Source organism: Camelus bactrianus, chromosome 12 (assembly GCF_048773025.1).
Source record: "Camelus bactrianus isolate YW-2024 breed Bactrian camel chromosome 12, ASM4877302v1, whole genome shotgun sequence".
Classification (NCBI taxonomy): domain Eukaryota; kingdom Metazoa; phylum Chordata; class Mammalia; order Artiodactyla; family Camelidae; genus Camelus; species Camelus bactrianus.
In genome coordinates, this window is record NC_133550.1 from 59,403,965 (window position 1) to 59,420,658 (window position 16,694).

A 16,694-nucleotide genomic window follows, 5' to 3' on the forward strand; every position below is an offset into this window, starting at 1 on the left:
TTCCATACAAGCAATATGCTTAAATGAAGAAAAACATGGAAGGTCCCTGACATGAAGTTCCTCTTAAATGTACACTCCCCCTTTATACTCCAAATGCCATTACCAAAAGGTAGATTGATTTAAATTTTCATGTGTCATTGTGCTAGACAACAGTGAATGAAAGAGACAGAGTATCCCAGCTTTCATGGAACATCTAGACTAGTGGGGGATGGGCATTTATTAACAGGTCTCATAAGCATTATTAAAACACTTCAAAGCAGAGGCGTATGTGACCTCCATTAAGTTTGTATGTTGTACAGTAAAGATGTCAGCCCCTATGGTTGCTCAGATTAACCTACAGGAGTGTGATTAAATTCTAATTCAGGTTTTCTATCATCCTAATTTTGTGCAGTTTACTAACCTTTCATATTCAAAATTCACAAATATGCTCAATACTAAAGCACCCTGCAGTAGCCCAAACTACCAAAGCAGTGGTTATTGTATCTGTTGGAGTTCATGTCATTAGAAGCAAAAAAACATAACCAATAGATCTGACATCTAATGACTAGGTAACGTAGCTGAAACCTGGCACACAGGAAGACAAGAAGATATTAGAATTACAAAGCTGGGGAAAGACTTTGAGATTCTTAATTTTTAGCTTGGAGTCCACACCTGTACCTCAGGGACCCCAGAAACTCCCCGAGGTCGAATTGTATCTCTGCCTTTGTTCTTCAGAAAGGCTCTGTTGCTTCCTAACAATTTCTCAAAGGAGCCTGTGACCTTAGAAAAGAGATTGGGTCCTTGATCTAATTCCAGAATCCAGAGAAAATGGAAGCTGGCTTTTTGAATTACACAGTAAACGAAGGGCAGAGAATGGCAGGAAGCACTTGTGGTATCTGTTTTCTGCCACCCTGGGCTCTACCCCGGCCCCAGCTACAATTCGCTGAGTTGGCTCTCAGTGTCAAGGTGTCGCAAATCCCTGGCCCTTGCCTCCTATTTGGGGTAAAGAAATTTAGGCTGCAAGCAGGATATATCTTGCAGCCGGGAGAACTTAACCTCAAAGAGAAGAGTCCTGTCTGGGCAGGGAGACAGGCCAGAGAGGCTGTCAACCACAAGGGTGGGTGTGTATCACAGGGAGGTCCTAGGGGGCTAAGACTAACAGAGATGTAGTCTGAGCTTGCTAGGTAACCTACCCAAGACGTTTCCCTGGTCTGAGACTGGTTTTCCGGGTGTGTAGAGATCAAAAGACCACGCCCCTAAACCAGTTTTTTAAAGACGGGGGAGTGGCTTAGCGAGACCCACGCCCCCAGGTCCGCAGTCACCCTACGTCGTGCGTGACGTCCACCGACGCAGAGCAAGCCGCAGTGAGGTCATCGCCCTCCTCCACCGGGAGCCGACCCTCTACGTCGGGGGCGGGGCCTGAGGCCGAGCTCCAGACTCCCTCCGCCCCGCCCCAGCTGCTCCTCCTCGAGGACCGTCCGGCGCGTCACGTGAAGAGTCGGCGGCGCTGGCGGTTGCCGTCAGCTGATTCCCCGGCTTGGTGGCAGTGGCAGCGGCAGCGGCGGCGATGGACTTTCTCCTGGGGAACCCCTTCAGCTCTCCAGTGGGACAGCGCATCGGTGAGTCCCCAGGGCCCCGTGCAGCCCCAACGCAGGGCTTCTCGCCCGGCCGCGGCCCCCCGGGGCGCCTTCAGGTCCCCAGTCACACACCGGAGCGAGGCTGGAAGGGGAACGAGGCTGGCGTGCCTCTCCCCCACTTGGCCCCGCCCATCCTCCCGCCTACTTTGATTGACAAGAGTAGCGGCCCATTAGGAAGCCTCAGTTTGTGGTGGATGCCTACTGCAGCCAATAAATAGAGAAGGCGGGTCCCGGCGGCTGCGGCTCAGCCAATGTGCGGCTGCTGGGGTCGCGAGTCCAGGGAGAAAGTTTTGGGGGTTAAAGGGACTGCGTGGTTTTGCAATCCTTGGACCCCTCGGCCGTTTCCCTCGTCGCTTCCCTAGCCTGGGTCGCGCCGCCTGGGCTCTCGCCTCGTCTCCTTACTGGCTCGCCGGGCGCTCCGGACACGGATATCTGAGAAGGGCTGGAAGTCCATTCTCCCAGGACCAGGAGACCAGGGCTTTGCGTCTGGGAAGGGGGGCAGGGAGTCCTGCCTCCCTCAGGCCCGGGCTATACGCTGGAGAACCCGCTCGACGAAGAGGCCAGGCCTTCGAAACCAAAGCCCCAGGGCGTGCCTGCCTTGGCTGCCCTCACCAACCGGCATCAGGTGGACCGCGTAGAGTCGCAGACCCTGAGCAGGAAGTGAGCTTAGAAACCACCTGATTCGGCCTCCCGTATTTCTCAGTAGATGGAACGGCCAAGCACTCTGGCCGAAACACAGGCCTGCTCAGAGCCCAGGTCTCCTGACTCTTATGCCCCCATGTTGACAGGAAACTTAATAGGTTCTGTGACGTTGCTCTCTGTACGGAGGTTTCCTCACCTGTGATTAGGGGATAATAATGGTCCCTACCTCCCTGGGGCTGTTGTGAAGGTTAAACTCGTTAATAAGTGTAAAAGTACTTAGAAGTGCCTGGCACATGGCCAATGCTATATAAAAGGAAGTGGTACTATTTGTCATCATTGTAACTGAGATCCCACTAAGTGAGTGTCGGGAATTCCTGGAAATGGCCGGACAGTCCGTCTCATAGGCACTCATTCCTGCCCACCAGTGCAGAGAGGACCCACAGGTCATGGCCCAAACAGCTAACACTTCTTCAGGACAGCCTGGGTGTGCCTGCTTGCATGAAGAAGCCACAGGCAGTACTGTGAAACTCCTCATCTTTTTGATGGTTTTTAGCCTTAAGTCCGCCTGGGAAAATTGGATCTTTTAGACAAGACATTCTTTCCATTCTTACTGTCTTGGAAGCCAAACCTTACTTAAGTCTGTTGACCCAGCTCTGTGTTGAAATCGCCCACGTAACCGTTTGTGGCTCTTCTGAGGTTTTGTAATCAAAGCTCTTCAAGAAGGAGCTGGCAGTAGAGAATTTACACACCAGCAAGATCCTGGACCAGAGAGGGGAAGCTGCCCTCTCAGGACCACTGCTCCGCACACACCCCCAACCCCGTGTACATACACACACACACACCCAGTGAGTCGTTGTTTGGAAGCTGAAAAGAGAAGGCAGCTCTTTTCTCATCTTCATTTCTCCAACTGCAGATACCACTGCTTTCATCACAAGCCAAGTCTGAGGCTTCCTACTTTAAAAAAAAAAAAAAAAGCAATCACATATTCCTCAGACTTTTCTAGAAAAGCTCATCTAGATTCCGGGATTTAGATGGCCAAACAAAAGAGCTTCTCTTCTTACCCTGAAAGGTTGCCTGTCTTGGACAAGAAATACCCAGTCTAAAGAGCGTGCTGCTAACTCATAATACCTGAGAGCACAGACCAAGTTTTACAGCGGGAATGGACCCGTCCTTACCCTGGGGCTTTTCCAACCCAGGGCTCTTATCAGAATCCCCTGGAAGACTTGTTAAAGCAGCGAAGGCTGGGCCTCACCCCCAGAGCTAGTGACCCTGTTGGTCTGAGGTAGCCCCTGGATTGGAAACCACACGCTGAAAACCTCTGCTCTTAGCCCATCCTCTTCGTTTACCCGGGAAACTGAGGCCCAGAGACGAGGAGGGGGAGACTGTGACTCACCTAAGCCCCCAGTGAATCAATAGGAAAGCCCAGAGCTCCTGAAATTTGAACCAAAGCTGGAGAGACTTCAAAAGTAGAACTAAATGAAGAATGTCTGCCATTTGAGTTAATGTCTTCAGTATTCTCTCTCTTTTTTTTTTAAGATGAAGAGGTGGCAACAGCACTGATTGGCTGTGATTACTAATGACCTTTTGTATTAGCTGCTTATATTTCTGTAAGCTGCAGGGGTGAAGTAATCTCTTCTCAAGCCTGCCGACTCCATCCCCTCGTTGAGAGTAGAGCCTGGTACTCTCACCTCAGAACTGGCAGCTCTGAGCACAGTGGGTCCTAATGGTATTAATCAGGGGTGAGTGTCACTCAACTCATGAAGTCTCTGTCCCCCTATATGCACCCTTGGTGCTTGCTGCTCCTTCTGCCTGCTCCTGTGTGCATCCTTCAAAGCCCCAGGCATCGTCACCTCCTCCCTGAGGCCTTCTCTGACTCCTTCAGACCCAGCCGTTGCCTATGTACCTTCCCATCACCCTTGCTCCACAGGCTCCCTCACATGGGCCCTGAGCCTCTGCTTCCTCCTGGGTGGAATGGAGGTTATAACAGCACCCACCTCTTAGGACGGTTGTGGAGTAAAGTGAGATGCTCCCTGGAGCATGTTGTGAGTGTGCAGGAAACATCATCATTTGTATTATTTCCACCATCATCACACTAGTAAAGCACCACCCCCTCCTGTTAGTAGTTGTGCAAGCGTCTCCCCTGCTAGACTGAATTTCTTACGGGCAGGTGCTGTACCTTACTGAGCCAGACGCTCAGCGCTTAGCCTGGTGCCTGGCACACAGTAGGAGGGAAGAAAGGAGAAAAGGAAAATAACAGTTTGTGAGCAAACGCCAAATGCCAGGTGCCGCCATGCTGGTATCCCAAGTATTAATGTTCCTGGCCCTGTCGTCAAGCCCAAGTTCTTGTGCCCGACGCACAGGGAGTCTAAACAAACCACAACCTTAGAGTTTGGAGCAGAGAAAGGTTTATTGCAAGGCTGCTCATGCTCAAAAGACCCAAACTCCCTGATGGTTTTCAAGGAAGAGTTTTTAAAGGCAAAAATTTAGGGGGAGGGCTGCAGGGTTTGTAACTTTCTTCTGATTGGCTGATGGGGCGGTAACAGGGTGATGTTCCAGGAATCTCAGTCATCAGCCTTCGGGTTCCAGCCAGTCTGGGCTCCACGTGCTTGTGCTCAGCCTGAAGTCACCATCCTCCACCTGGGTGGGGGCCCAGCTCCTGCAGAAGAACTCGGAGAGCTGTGTCAGACTGTGGTACAGGGACAGGAGGAGGAGCTGGGACCCTGCTTTATTGCCGCACGGTTGTTTCCTGACTGCTTTTCCCTTTTTTCCGCATGCCCTCATTCCCTAGTTAGTGACTGTATGAATCTGCCCTTTGGAACTCAGGGAAGGTCTAGGAGGCTGAAGCCTTTTTCCTACACACAAGAAACTGGGGGCACAGAAAGGCTTTTGTAACTGGGAGGGCCCCACAGGGTCCTGCTCTGTTTGAGTCCCCTCTTTTCTTTAATACTCTTCTATCTTTTTTTTTTTTTTTTTTTGGTTGGGGGAGGTAGTTAGGTTTATTTAATTCTTAGAGGAGGTGCTGGGGATTGAACCCAGAACCCCATGCGTGCTAAGCACGCGCTCTACCACTTGAGCCATACCCTCCCCCAGTACTCTTCAATCTTGAGGGGAACAGGTACGGGACAAGGAAGGGGATAGAGTTCTGGATAGAAACTCGGCAGAGTAACCTAGTTTTAGGGGGACACGGTTTCAGCCCTGCAAGGTTTTGTACTTTTTTCATATCACTAAAATTTAAGTCTGAAGGAAGGTATCACTTCTTAAGGTTTCTCAGCTTAATAGAGTCAAGACCCAGACCCAGGTCTCTCTGGCTGCAGAGCCCTGGTCTTGTCCTGCACCCTCATCACACTGCACCTGGCTGCTCGATGCTTATTTGGAATTTGCAGTAGCCCAGCCCTCCAACATCCACAATTATTGTTCGACCCACAACTAGCTTTTCTGATTATGATGCATATCTGGGTCTGTGCACATTTCCAGGTCACTCATCTGTCGACTGAAGAAAAATGCACAATCTATCAATTGAAAATTATATTTTATCCAGGGACCTTACCGAGGACTGTAACCCGGGGTAGCAGCCTCTCAGATAGCTCTGAGGGACTGTTCCAAAGACTTAAGGAAGAGCCAAGATACATGGGGGAAAAACCTGTAGTCAAACATGAAAAGATTACTGCTAACCACAAAAAAAAAAGACATCTCAAGTTAATGATTTTAGTGCTTTTCTCTGTACAGGAAGATGTAAGAGTCTGGGCTTATTGAAATCATTCCGTTGATATGCATCTTAACTACCTAGAGCCAGTATCTTTTTTTTTCCATCCTGAATTCCCCTCAGGGTGCACTGTGTGGAGGCTGGGGGGCTGCAGTGGCTGAGGGCTTGATGGTCTGTTTACTGGAAGAGCAATGACATGTTTTGTCCACACACCCTCAGCTATTAGTGGGAGATTCTCCCAAGGGCAGCAGTCTGTGGCTGAAAGGATCCCAGATAATGAGCACTAGCTGGAATTGACCCAGCCCTCTTCTTCCAAGGATTTTAAAACCTTTCCCAGGTATTCTGTGAGGACAGATCTTACTGTTATAGAGGGATGACAGAAGGCAACCCAAGAACCCCATTTTCCATTTCCGACTGTTGGCTCACCCCTGGCGCTTTGAGCTGCAGACACAACTGACTCTTGAAAGCAGGTTGCCAACAGGAGAGACTGTAAATACGGGCAGCGGGGGACCAGCCCCCCGGTAGTTGGGGTGGTGTTAGCCGGATGTGATGGGAGAAGAGCTCAGAGCTGAGACTGAGCCCTGGGGTGGACAGGGGAGGTGGAAGGTCAGGGAGAGTCGCCCTTAGCTCCGCAAAAGCCAAGCCAGGGGAGCCACCGGAAGGCATCACGGATGAGAGACCACAGGCATTAGCAGGAGGAGAACACCTGGGCCCTCTGAGGTGCCATTTTGGAAACCAAACTGGACGCTCAAGCAGTGATGTCAAGGGGTCTCCAGGCTGGGAGGCGGGAGAACTGGGTCCATTTCCAGTTCTGCTAACTGTGCCACAGCCCCTTTCTGTAACGATGAGGAGCAACTGAGGGGACAGGGGAAGACAAAAGAGGGTTGATACTAGAGGGAAGAAAGAGACTGACAGCCGTTGTGGAGGGATGACAGAACTGACCACCGGCCCAGGGGCAGGGGCAGGAGTGACGTTACACGGAGGGAGCCCAGTGCCAGCACAGACCTCACGCTGGGACTGGCTGCCTCCTTTGGTAGTGAGCTCCCCACCCCTGGAGGTGTGAAGGCAGAGGTCAGAGGGAAGGGAGGCTGCAAAGAGGATTCCTGAATGGTTGGCAGGGTTGACTAGACCAGGATTTGCAAACTTTTCCTGTAAAGGGCCAGATAGTGAATATTTTTAGTTTGGGGGGGCCATGAGAGTGGCAAGCAGGCAGACGGTAAGCAGTGCAAGGGCCCGGCTGTGTTCCTGTCAAGCTTTATTTATGGACACTGAAATTTGAATTTTGTGTGGTTTTCACATGTCGTGAAATGTTCTTCTTCTTTGGATTTTTTTTCAACTATTTAAAAATGTAAAGACCGTGCTTAGCTTGTAGGCCATATCAAAGCAGACTGCATTTGGACGTTATAGTTTGCTGACCTCTGAGCCAGAGGCAGAATGATGGAGGGCATTGTTCTTCAAAGTGGGGTCCCAGAGCACCCCCAGCAGAGATGCTTGAAGATACTCCAGCTCTGGACCACGTGCGTCAGAATCTCTGCCACTTCCTACTCTGTGCCCCAGGGAGCCCTCACGTCTTGAAGCTCTGGTGCTGGTTCCAGGTTAGAACTCAAATCTCTGTCTTGAGAATAACAGGGACTAATGTCTAGAAAATGCTTCATGTCAGCTGGCTGCATAGCACATAGTAAGGCGTCCGGGATGAGCTCCTGAGTCAGACCAGGTGGTCTGAGTCCTAGTTTATCCTTCCCTGCTTTGTTACCTGGCACAAGTTACTTGACCTCTCTGTTCTCCAGTTTCCTGTCTATAAAATAAGGGTAGTAATGGCATGTATCAGTTGGGATTGCTGCGTTGCTGTGTTGGGAGACTGTTGTGTTGCCACATTATGAAGCATTTGGCCCAATGCCTGCCAGACGGCAGTTATCCATCGTTGTTAGCTGTTGTGATTTTTCCTCAGTGTTATCATCATTGTTAGGGCATAGTCTCAATTTGTGACAGAGCCAAGGTGCCCACCCAGGGCTCTGGCTCCAGTGCAGCCTCTGTCTGGTCTTGGTGTCGCTGGGAGTGAGCAGTTGCTGGCTGGCTGGGTGGCAGCCACATTCACAGATGCGTCAGGTTTCAGGCTGTGGGGTGGAGCCACTTCTCACTTGGGAATTAAAGCCTTTGCCTGACCCTACAGCTGGAGCTGGTGAATAGGTTTTGTTCCCTCACTGAGCTCAAAGAAATAAGAGTAAAGTCCCGGATTTCCGCCCTTTTGGTTTTAGGGAAAAAACAAAAACAAAAACCCTCAGTGTCTTCTGATTAGCTTGGGGCCATCACCCCATGAAAAGCAGGGGGATTCAGGACAAGTTAACTCTTTACCTCCTTACCAAGGAGGTCTCAGTCTAGGCTAGCGCTTTCCAGGCTTCTGCCCTGCATGTACCACCTTTAGTTTTATTTTCGCAATGTTTTCCTCTCGTTGGCTCACCTTTTTAAATTTCAGTTTATCCTGTAATTACATTCCGAAATCATGGCTTTGATGAGCTGGTTCGTGTTTCTCCCTTCCACTCTACATTAAATACGCAACTCTAAAAACGTCTTTACGTTGGCCCATGAGCTCACCTAACGCTTTCCCAGGTGGTACATTTTGGCCACTCGGACATAAGCAGTCTGAATAGGTCCGAACTTAGACTCTGCATCAGAAGATCTGTGTTCAAGTGCCAGCTCCTCCCCTTCCCAGCCTTGTCCCCCAGGCAAGTGACAAAACCTCCCAGGGGCTCTTGCCTCCACGGACATGGGAAACTTGGCAATCAGTCGAGCACCGAAGAGTGCCGTGGAGACCAAACATCTGTGCAAGACCCATGGGGAGGACCTGGGCTTTGCTATTGATGGGGAGGGGCAAGAAGGGAAGGAGGGAGCCAGAGAGAAGAGGAGGGAAGAGCCAGCCAGACCGCATGCAGCTGAGACTAGGAAAATTGAAGGACAGACAGAGGCGTCCCCTGTTCTCCTGGAACTTGTTTGCATTGATCGAGGATAAACCCTTGGGGTGTTTAACTTTATGTGTCCAGTTGGCCAGGCCATGGTACCCAGGTATTAAGCCAAACATTATTTTGGATGTTTCTGTGAAGGTACTTTTTAGGTGAAATTAACATTTAAGTCAGAATTTGAGAAAAGCGATTACCCAGTGTGGGGAGGGGGCTCACCCAATCAGTTGAAGGCATTAATAGAAGAAAGACGGGCCTCTCCAGAAGAGGGAATTCTGCCAGCAGACAACCTCTGGACTTGAGCCATATGTGTTCTCCGAGTCTTCAGCCGGCTGGCCTGCCCTGCAGATTTTGAACTTGCCAAGCCTCCATAGTAGCATAAGCAATTCCTTAAATCTCGTGATAGATAAATAGAAAGATAGATAGATGTGTCAGTAACATCTTTGAATAGGTCAGAGCTTAGACTCTGCATCAGAAGATCAGGGTTCAAGTGCCAGCTCCTCTCCTTCCCAGCTTTTTCTTCCCCCAGCTCACAAATGTTGGGGGAAGAAAAAGAGAATGTCATACACACCTTGGGCAGCCACTTCAAGCCTCTGCTGTCACAGCCCTGCTCCTTCTTACCTGGATATTTTTTTAAAACCCTCCTTCATCTAGGGAATAGGGCTGTAGCTCCATGGTAAAGTGTGTACTTAGCATGCATGAGGTCCTGGGTTCAATCCCCAATACCTCCATTTTTAAAAAATAATGATAGTAGTAATAATTTTTAAAACTACCACTTTTCCCATCCATGAAATAGACATCAATACTCACTGAAGCATTATCGAATACCTACATGATCAAAATTAATTAAATTTTCTCTCTGCTAAATTATTATCTTTCTTAAATTCATGTAGAAATATAAGTAGCAAGTAAAACTTTTAAAGAAAAAAAATTTTTAAAGCCCTCCTTCATCTGACTGAAATTTTCTTCAGTTAGGTGCTATAATTAGTTACATCAACTTTAAAATTGGGGGTTGCAGAAGTTATGCCTTCTGTAAGGTATTTTAGAGTTCCTCTGCGGTTACAAAATGGCAGGGGAGAGGCAGCCAGGGTTTTGAGGAAGGATGGCTTAGCCACTCAGGAAACTGATGGAACTTTCCATGCTGGTTCTGGAAAGAGCTGTTCATTTGGAAAGTAGGCTTCAAGACAGTTTGCTAACTGGAAAGAAAAAAAAATGGCTTCTGCATGTATGTGATTTAAAAATCTATTTTATGGGAAGGAATGCTTGAAGTTTTCAAACAATGAGTTTGGGGTTGATATTTTTATAGTTGGCAGTGTTTGTGTTGGTGCTGGCTGTTGGGCTCAGTGGGACACAGAGCTCATGACGTGCATCCTCCCATTTCTTCCTCACACAGCCCTGGAAGGTGAGCGCTTTAGTTATTTCTGTTCTGCAGGAGAGGAACTATGGCACAGAGAGGTTAAGGAATTCTCTCAGGGTCACACAGCTAGTGAGTACTCAAGTCAGGACTTAAACTAGGATTTGTCTGTGTCCAGATCCCACCCTTTTAACTTTTCCACCTCATTGCTTCCCCTTAGAATCGAAAGGGACCTGCCAGGTTTCCTTTGAGGAAAATGTCTGGGTCCAGGGTCCATCTAGGGACAAGCTTGTTCATCATAGTTCCTTCTGTCCTCCTCGCAGACACACATCTTTAGCATATTGGTTGCCTCCTGCTGCTTATCCCTGACCTGACAGAAAGCACAGGTGAAGCCATCCTGTTATCAGGAGAACACAACCTTCCCCAGGAGCCACTGGGAAGAGAATTCCACTTGTGTCTCAGTGGCCAGAACTGAGTCACAGGGCCTCTTCCGGCTACAGGGAAGCCAAGAAAAGCTAAACAGTGTGGGCTGGTGGAGAGCTGTCTTTCACAACCACAGACTGCTACAGTCTGCTTCAGCCAGAAGAGTTAATAAATACCTAATGTAGTCACAGGGTGAGTTAACACGAATACCACATCCAGCGTGGGCAGGTGAGTGAGTTCGCACACTGCGTTTCCAGGAGGACAGCACAGCTGGCCTGTGTCCCAAGGGGATCGATGGGAGTGGTGAAGGCTCCAGAGGTCACGGCCAGGGTGGAGTGGTCATAGGAACTGAGGAAGGTAGCATGGAGGTGAGATTAAGGAGGGACTTGACACTTAAAAAAAAATTGGTCATAGGACTGCTGAATGGAAGAAAAATTAGGGTTTCTACGCAACCGCTCCTTAGGGATCAATAAAAGCCAAAGGGTGGGAATATTTATTTAAATTAACGTGCTCTAGGATTTATTGTCTTCATGCATTTGGTGTCATTCCTCATTCAGTCATTCATCAAACCCGTACTGCAGGTTTATCTCAGACCGGGTCCTGTCTGGAGTAGAGAATTCAGTGACTCATGAGCCTTAATCTCCACCCTGGCATTCACAGCCTAATGGGAGAGACAGAGAATAGAGAAATAAATACCAAGGAGTTATTTTAACAACTCCACTAAACAGAGCTTATAGTTGTGGCCTGCACAAAATGCTGTCACAGGGAGACTTGACCTTGGGCTGGGCTCAGGAGCATGGGTCACAGGAGGGAGACGGCGAGGAGCATGTTGGTGGAAGGTCAGGCTCTCTCACAAGCACAGAGGCCTGAGGGAGTAGAACGGTGGGGGCGAGGGGTGGGGGGGATCCTGGCAGAAGGCACTTGGTGGGAAGAGGAAGTAGGAAGAAGGCCGGGTCTCCAAGCCACATCCTGCCACCAGGCTTTGGGATACGTTGGCTGCAAGTGACAGATGGGAGACCAGCCAACACAGCCGGGCCTGCCCCATGCGCTGGGCTCACCTGGCAAGAAGTCTGAAGGTCGGCGGTTTCAGGGTTGCTGTGACAGCTCAGCAATGCCTTTCGACACAAGGCTCTTTCTTTCTCTGTCCTGAACGTGCTGGCATTGTGTCCTGAGCGTGTAGCCTCCTGCACTCAAGCTCCCAGCACCAATTTCCCACGCTGACTCCTAGAAGACAGGAAGGAAGGAGACGGGGAGAAAAGGCTCCCCCTCCCCACTGCTGCCCTGCAGACACCCCGTGCTCCCCAGGGGTCAGGGCTGGGCGCTGGGTTGGGGCCACTGCTTTGGTCGGGGACGAGGCTGTGGGGCAGCCTAGGGGTTGTCTGTGCCTGATTCCCTCTGTCTGGCTTTGAGGAGTGGTCTGCCGGGCCATAGGCATTGTTCCCCTCTGGATCCTCAGCCTCCCTTGGGGTCCTGGATCTTTCCCAGCCTCAGCACTGCCTTTTCTCCCTCCTTCAGGTCTCTTCTCCCCAGTCCTTTAGACTAACCCTCTAGCCCCTCTCCTCCCCGTCATCCCTTATGGTTCATCACTGCACCATTCACTCTGCACATGCCCTTCCCCCGCCAGGAGCATCCCTGCTCATCTTCCCCAGCCTGGCAGCTCATGCTCTGTGCTCAGCTCAGATGGCACCTCCTCACTGGAAACTTCCCGGGTCCCCCTGTCGGGGCTCACCCCCTGCTCTCGGCCCCCCCCCCCCAGTGCCCTGGACTGACCTCAGTCACATCACTTGTCATTTTGCACTAAAAATGTCTGTCCAGTTCCTCTCCCTGACTGCTGTGAGACCCCCTCAAGGGCAGGGACTCTGTTCTTCATCTTTGTCTCTCTCGCACCTGGCACCTGGCGCCGGGCTGGACAAACAGTTGCTCAGACAGGGTGGTGGGAGGGCAGAGGGGTGGGTGGGAGAGACTGGGTGGGCAGGAAGGGGGCATCTGGAGGCAGCTAGAGGAGAGGGCAGATGGGATGAAGGGGCACTGGGCAGGGGATGGAGGCAGGTGGTGGGGAGGGAGGGGCGGGGAACAGAGATAGGTGTTACTTAGAGCAAATTCCAAACAGCTTATCATTTCACTGATGAATATTTCAGTGTGTCTCTTAAAGGTATGGAATAGGATTTTTATTTAAAAACACACAACCAAGCCATAATCACAAGGCCACTGCACACTTTTAAAGTATGCAGATGTTGTTTTTTCAAGCCTGAAAAACAGTAAAGACTAAAAGGAAAGCTCCCCAAAGGTTCGCTGTGGTTCCTTTGGGTGATACTGGTAGGTGGCTTTCATACTGGAAAGACGGCATTCCGTGAGTGTGGTCTAAAGAGAAGATGGCTGTGGGTGCCCTGGCTGGGGTACCGGCCAGAGGAGGAGGATCTCAAAAGAAGGCCTGTGGCAGCCACCCAGAGCTGACGCGTCGTGTCACTGCTTGCTTTATTGTAGCAGCTGACTGCCGTTCTCTCCCTGTCACCCAGGTAGGTGAGCCCTGGTCACAGTTGAGGTGGGCCTAGGGCTGCTACTGAACTTGGCCTTTAAGACAGATCCTTACTATTTACAAACCATATTTTATTGAATCTAGAAAGAGAAAAACTGCCAGCTGAGCTCTGACAGGTCATTGTTTGGAAGAAACATCCCAGCATCAGAGGGAGGGGCTCAAGAATGAAAAGGGAGCTTAGGGTCAGTGAAACACGAGGAATGGTACCCAGGGTGGGGTAGGGACAAGTACTCAGCCCTCAGCTGGAGCGGCAAGGTGGCCTGGAGGCTCAGTCAGTCCTTCCACAAACATTGGACAAACCTCTACTCTGTCCCTCCAGAGGGCAGGCCCTGGTGAGAAATCTGTCCCCAGGAAGCAGGTGAGGGGTGGAGCAGAGTGCCAGCACACCAGACTAGAGGCCCACCAGGCCTGGCTTTGCATCCCCACTCCTGCACTTATGGGTGTGGGCATCAGCTGTCCCCACACGTGGTGGGAACTGCAGGGCGGTGACAAAAGCTGAGGTACGCAGAGGGTCTAGCATAGGCTGACATTCCGTGAATGCTGGTCACTGCGTCACTGTTACCTATGATGACACTGCCGGGTGCAGGGTGAGGGCTGACACGGTTTGCCCAGTTGGAGGCAACACTGCAGGGCTGGCACTAGGCGGGTAGGGCCTTAAAAGTCTTCCCCATGAGCACATCCAAATCTCACACCCCTCATACTGTCTCAGCACTTGCTCTTTTCTCCCGGGGCGTTTTTGCCTTTGTGGTGTCCTGTAGTCCTACACTGGACTGTAGGCTTCCTGAAGGCAGGACCTGGTCAGTTTTGCTCATTGATGTCTCCCGGGGCCTGGGTGACACGTGTTGAGAATGTTTCGGAGGAATTGAACTTAGTGGTTAAGAGTACAGATTGGGGAACTAGACCACTTTGGGTTCAAATCCCTGAAACATACAAGCTGTGTGATGATGGGCAAGCCACTGACCTCTCTGTGCCCCTCAGTTTTTCCGTCCTCCACCTTAGGGGCTGGGTGAGGGCTGACTGAGCTGGTGTGAAGTGCCGAGCCCCGTGCTTGGTGCGAACTGAGAGCCCGGTGAGTCAGGGACGTGGTGGTCATCTCGCAGTCGCCTGTGAAGCGGTGCCTGCCTGCAGGGAAGCAAAGCGTCCCAGGCAGAAGCCCAGGCGCGTGGAAGAACAAGGCCCGCAGGGGGAGGGAGGTGAGCACAGCTGATCGGGGCTGAGCTCAGCCCCCAGCGTCCCTCTCAGGCACTGGCGGGGGTCATGGACAATATTTAGGCAGAGAAAAGCACTGGCTGGATTTATGTTGGAAGAGGAACATGTGGAGGTGATGGTCCAGGCCTGGAGGAAGCAGCAGGGCCTGAATCACCAGAGCTGTCGCCGTGCTGATGGAGTCAGGGCAACTGAGACACAGAGTCGAGTAGCTGGAACCCTCAGGACTTGGTGACTGATCATGCAGAGTGGTGGGGAGATGGCTCTAGGCTGCTGCCCTCCGGACTGACCTGGGCAGGAGGTGGTCGATGCGGCTCGCATCCATCATCTGACCGTAGGGGTCCCCTGAGCACCTGCAGAGATGGCCTCCTGCAAAGGAGGGCTTCCCCTCTGGCCGAGAGGCTGGCCAGATATTCAGGGTCCCCCAAGGACGAAGAGGCTGACACCAGGGCCTGGAGCTGGAAGGCCACTCTCCAGCCACTCTCTCCTGCTCTCGGCCCAAGTCACAGTCATGGTACTTAGCAGTTACCCATCACTGCTCTTTATCTGACACTGTATATGTGACATCAGGCTGCAAAGTCCCAAGGCCTGTGAGGGAGGCAGTCTTCCCCTGGTTTCATGGATGAGGAACCAAGACTCAGAGGCTCGGATCCTTGTCCATGGTCTCTGAGTTCAGAGGTGGGGCCAGACTCACTCACTCCAAAGCTATGCCTCTGCCCAGCCTGGCTGTGCCTACCCCAGCCCCACACCAAGAAGACAGACAGACGGGCGCCCAGCAAACCCATCCGCCGCCTGCCAGCCCTGGATGACAGCAAGCAGTTTGCAGGGCCTGGCTTCTCAGGAGCTGGAGGCAAGGACAGAGCTGTCACAGGGCCCGCAAAAGTTATCGCCAGCAGCCCAGAGCTCGAGAAGTCAGCTGTCATTCTTTTGGAACTGGTAACCATTGTCAGGGTTTTTATTCCCTCTTCTTAAAATAGCCAGCTGAGTTCCTTTTGTGGTTAAAAACAAAAACAAAACACATACCCCCGGATTCCTGTGGGTTTAAATTTCTGCCCTTAATGGAGCACCCTACCCCTTGGATGCCTTTATTAAGGAAGTCTCAGAACGCTCCCCAGACCCGCAGGGAGGGGCCCGGGCGCACCTCTTCTGCTGGGATTTCTCAGACAGCTCTCTTCTCTCTCCTACCTCTTCCTTCGTTTCCTCTCCCCCTTCCTGTTTAGAATGACAGAAGCTCCCTCTTTTCCCCCACTCCTGCCAAAAAAGCTCCATTCTCTGAATGGCTCCACCTACGGCCGGCACACAGGACTAAAGAACTTGCCAGCTGTGCTCAGGCTGGCATCAGACTAGCGCTCCCGGGGTCCTTATGCATCCACGTTGTTTCCTTGGGATGGCTTTCCTCTTACTTACCAGTCTCCCCGCTGCCCCCTTAACAGCCGCTTGCCTTTCCAAAGTAACCATGACCCCTTCTAAAACCTTGACACTCTCTCTCCCAAGAGAAGAGAGGTGCCCATCGCTTTCCAGCGGTCACTGGGGGGATTATAAGGGGATCTGATGAGGGAACCTCGGAGAGGCCTGCTGGTGGGGCCAGGGGTCCAGGAGGGGGCAGGTGGCCTGAGTGGTTCAGGAGGACCCTTCTGGGACAGCAGAGCTCCCTGATTCCTGATTAGGGACGGGGCAGTGGCATCAGTGACCACCCCTCCCTTACTACCGCGTGACCTCTCCGTGCCTCAGTGTCCTCACTCGTTACATGAGGACAACAGTGTACACCTTACAGGTGTGAGGATTGAATCACCTTCTTTATATAAACAGCTCGTGGTGCTTGGCGTTACCTAGTCTATAACTTGGGAAGTTAAAATATTACCGCTGTGGAAGGGCCTGCAGGCCCGGCTTGGGGGCTCGGGAGGCCTCGCAGGGTTTGGGCACAGAAGGGATGTTGCCACTTTCAAGTTTCAGGAAGTTCACTCCGAGTCAGCATGGAGGATGGATAGGGGAGCGAGGCAGAAGGAGCTGAGGCTGTGGCTGACGAGGGAGGGGATGTGGCCTGGCTGGGGCAGTGGCAGAGGGCAGGGCAGGAGGGGAACAGGGAGAATGGAGTGAGTGTCAGGAGCTGGAATTGGCAGGACTTGGACTCGGGGGCCCAGGAGAGGTAGTCAGGAGTCAGGTTGATTAGTCTTTCTGGCCCGTGTGACCGTTGGTCACCAGGACCTGGCTTCTGAAGGAGGAGCAGTTCTGTGTCGTTGATGAGCCAGTGTTCCCCTAG

General features: G+C 51.6%; 1 protein-coding gene across 4 annotated transcripts in view; it reads left to right on the plus strand.

Moving 5' to 3' along the window:
* Positions 1-1,423: 1,423 nt before the first annotated feature.
* The window catches only part of TOM1 (target of myb1 membrane trafficking protein), a 39,381-nt gene continuing 24,110 nt past the window's right edge, over positions 1,424-16,694 (plus strand). For 2 of the 4 annotated variants that reach the window (XM_010946076.3, XM_074375452.1), the window contains exon 1: positions 1,425-1,598. In XM_010946076.3, coding sequence (XP_010944378.2) covers positions 1,547-1,598 — 52 coding nt within the window. In that variant the 5' untranslated portion in view covers positions 1,425-1,546. Of the gene's footprint in view, positions 1,599-16,694 lie in introns of all 4 variants that reach the window. The other 2 variants (XM_010946062.3, XM_010946069.3) reach the window with 2 other exon arrangements.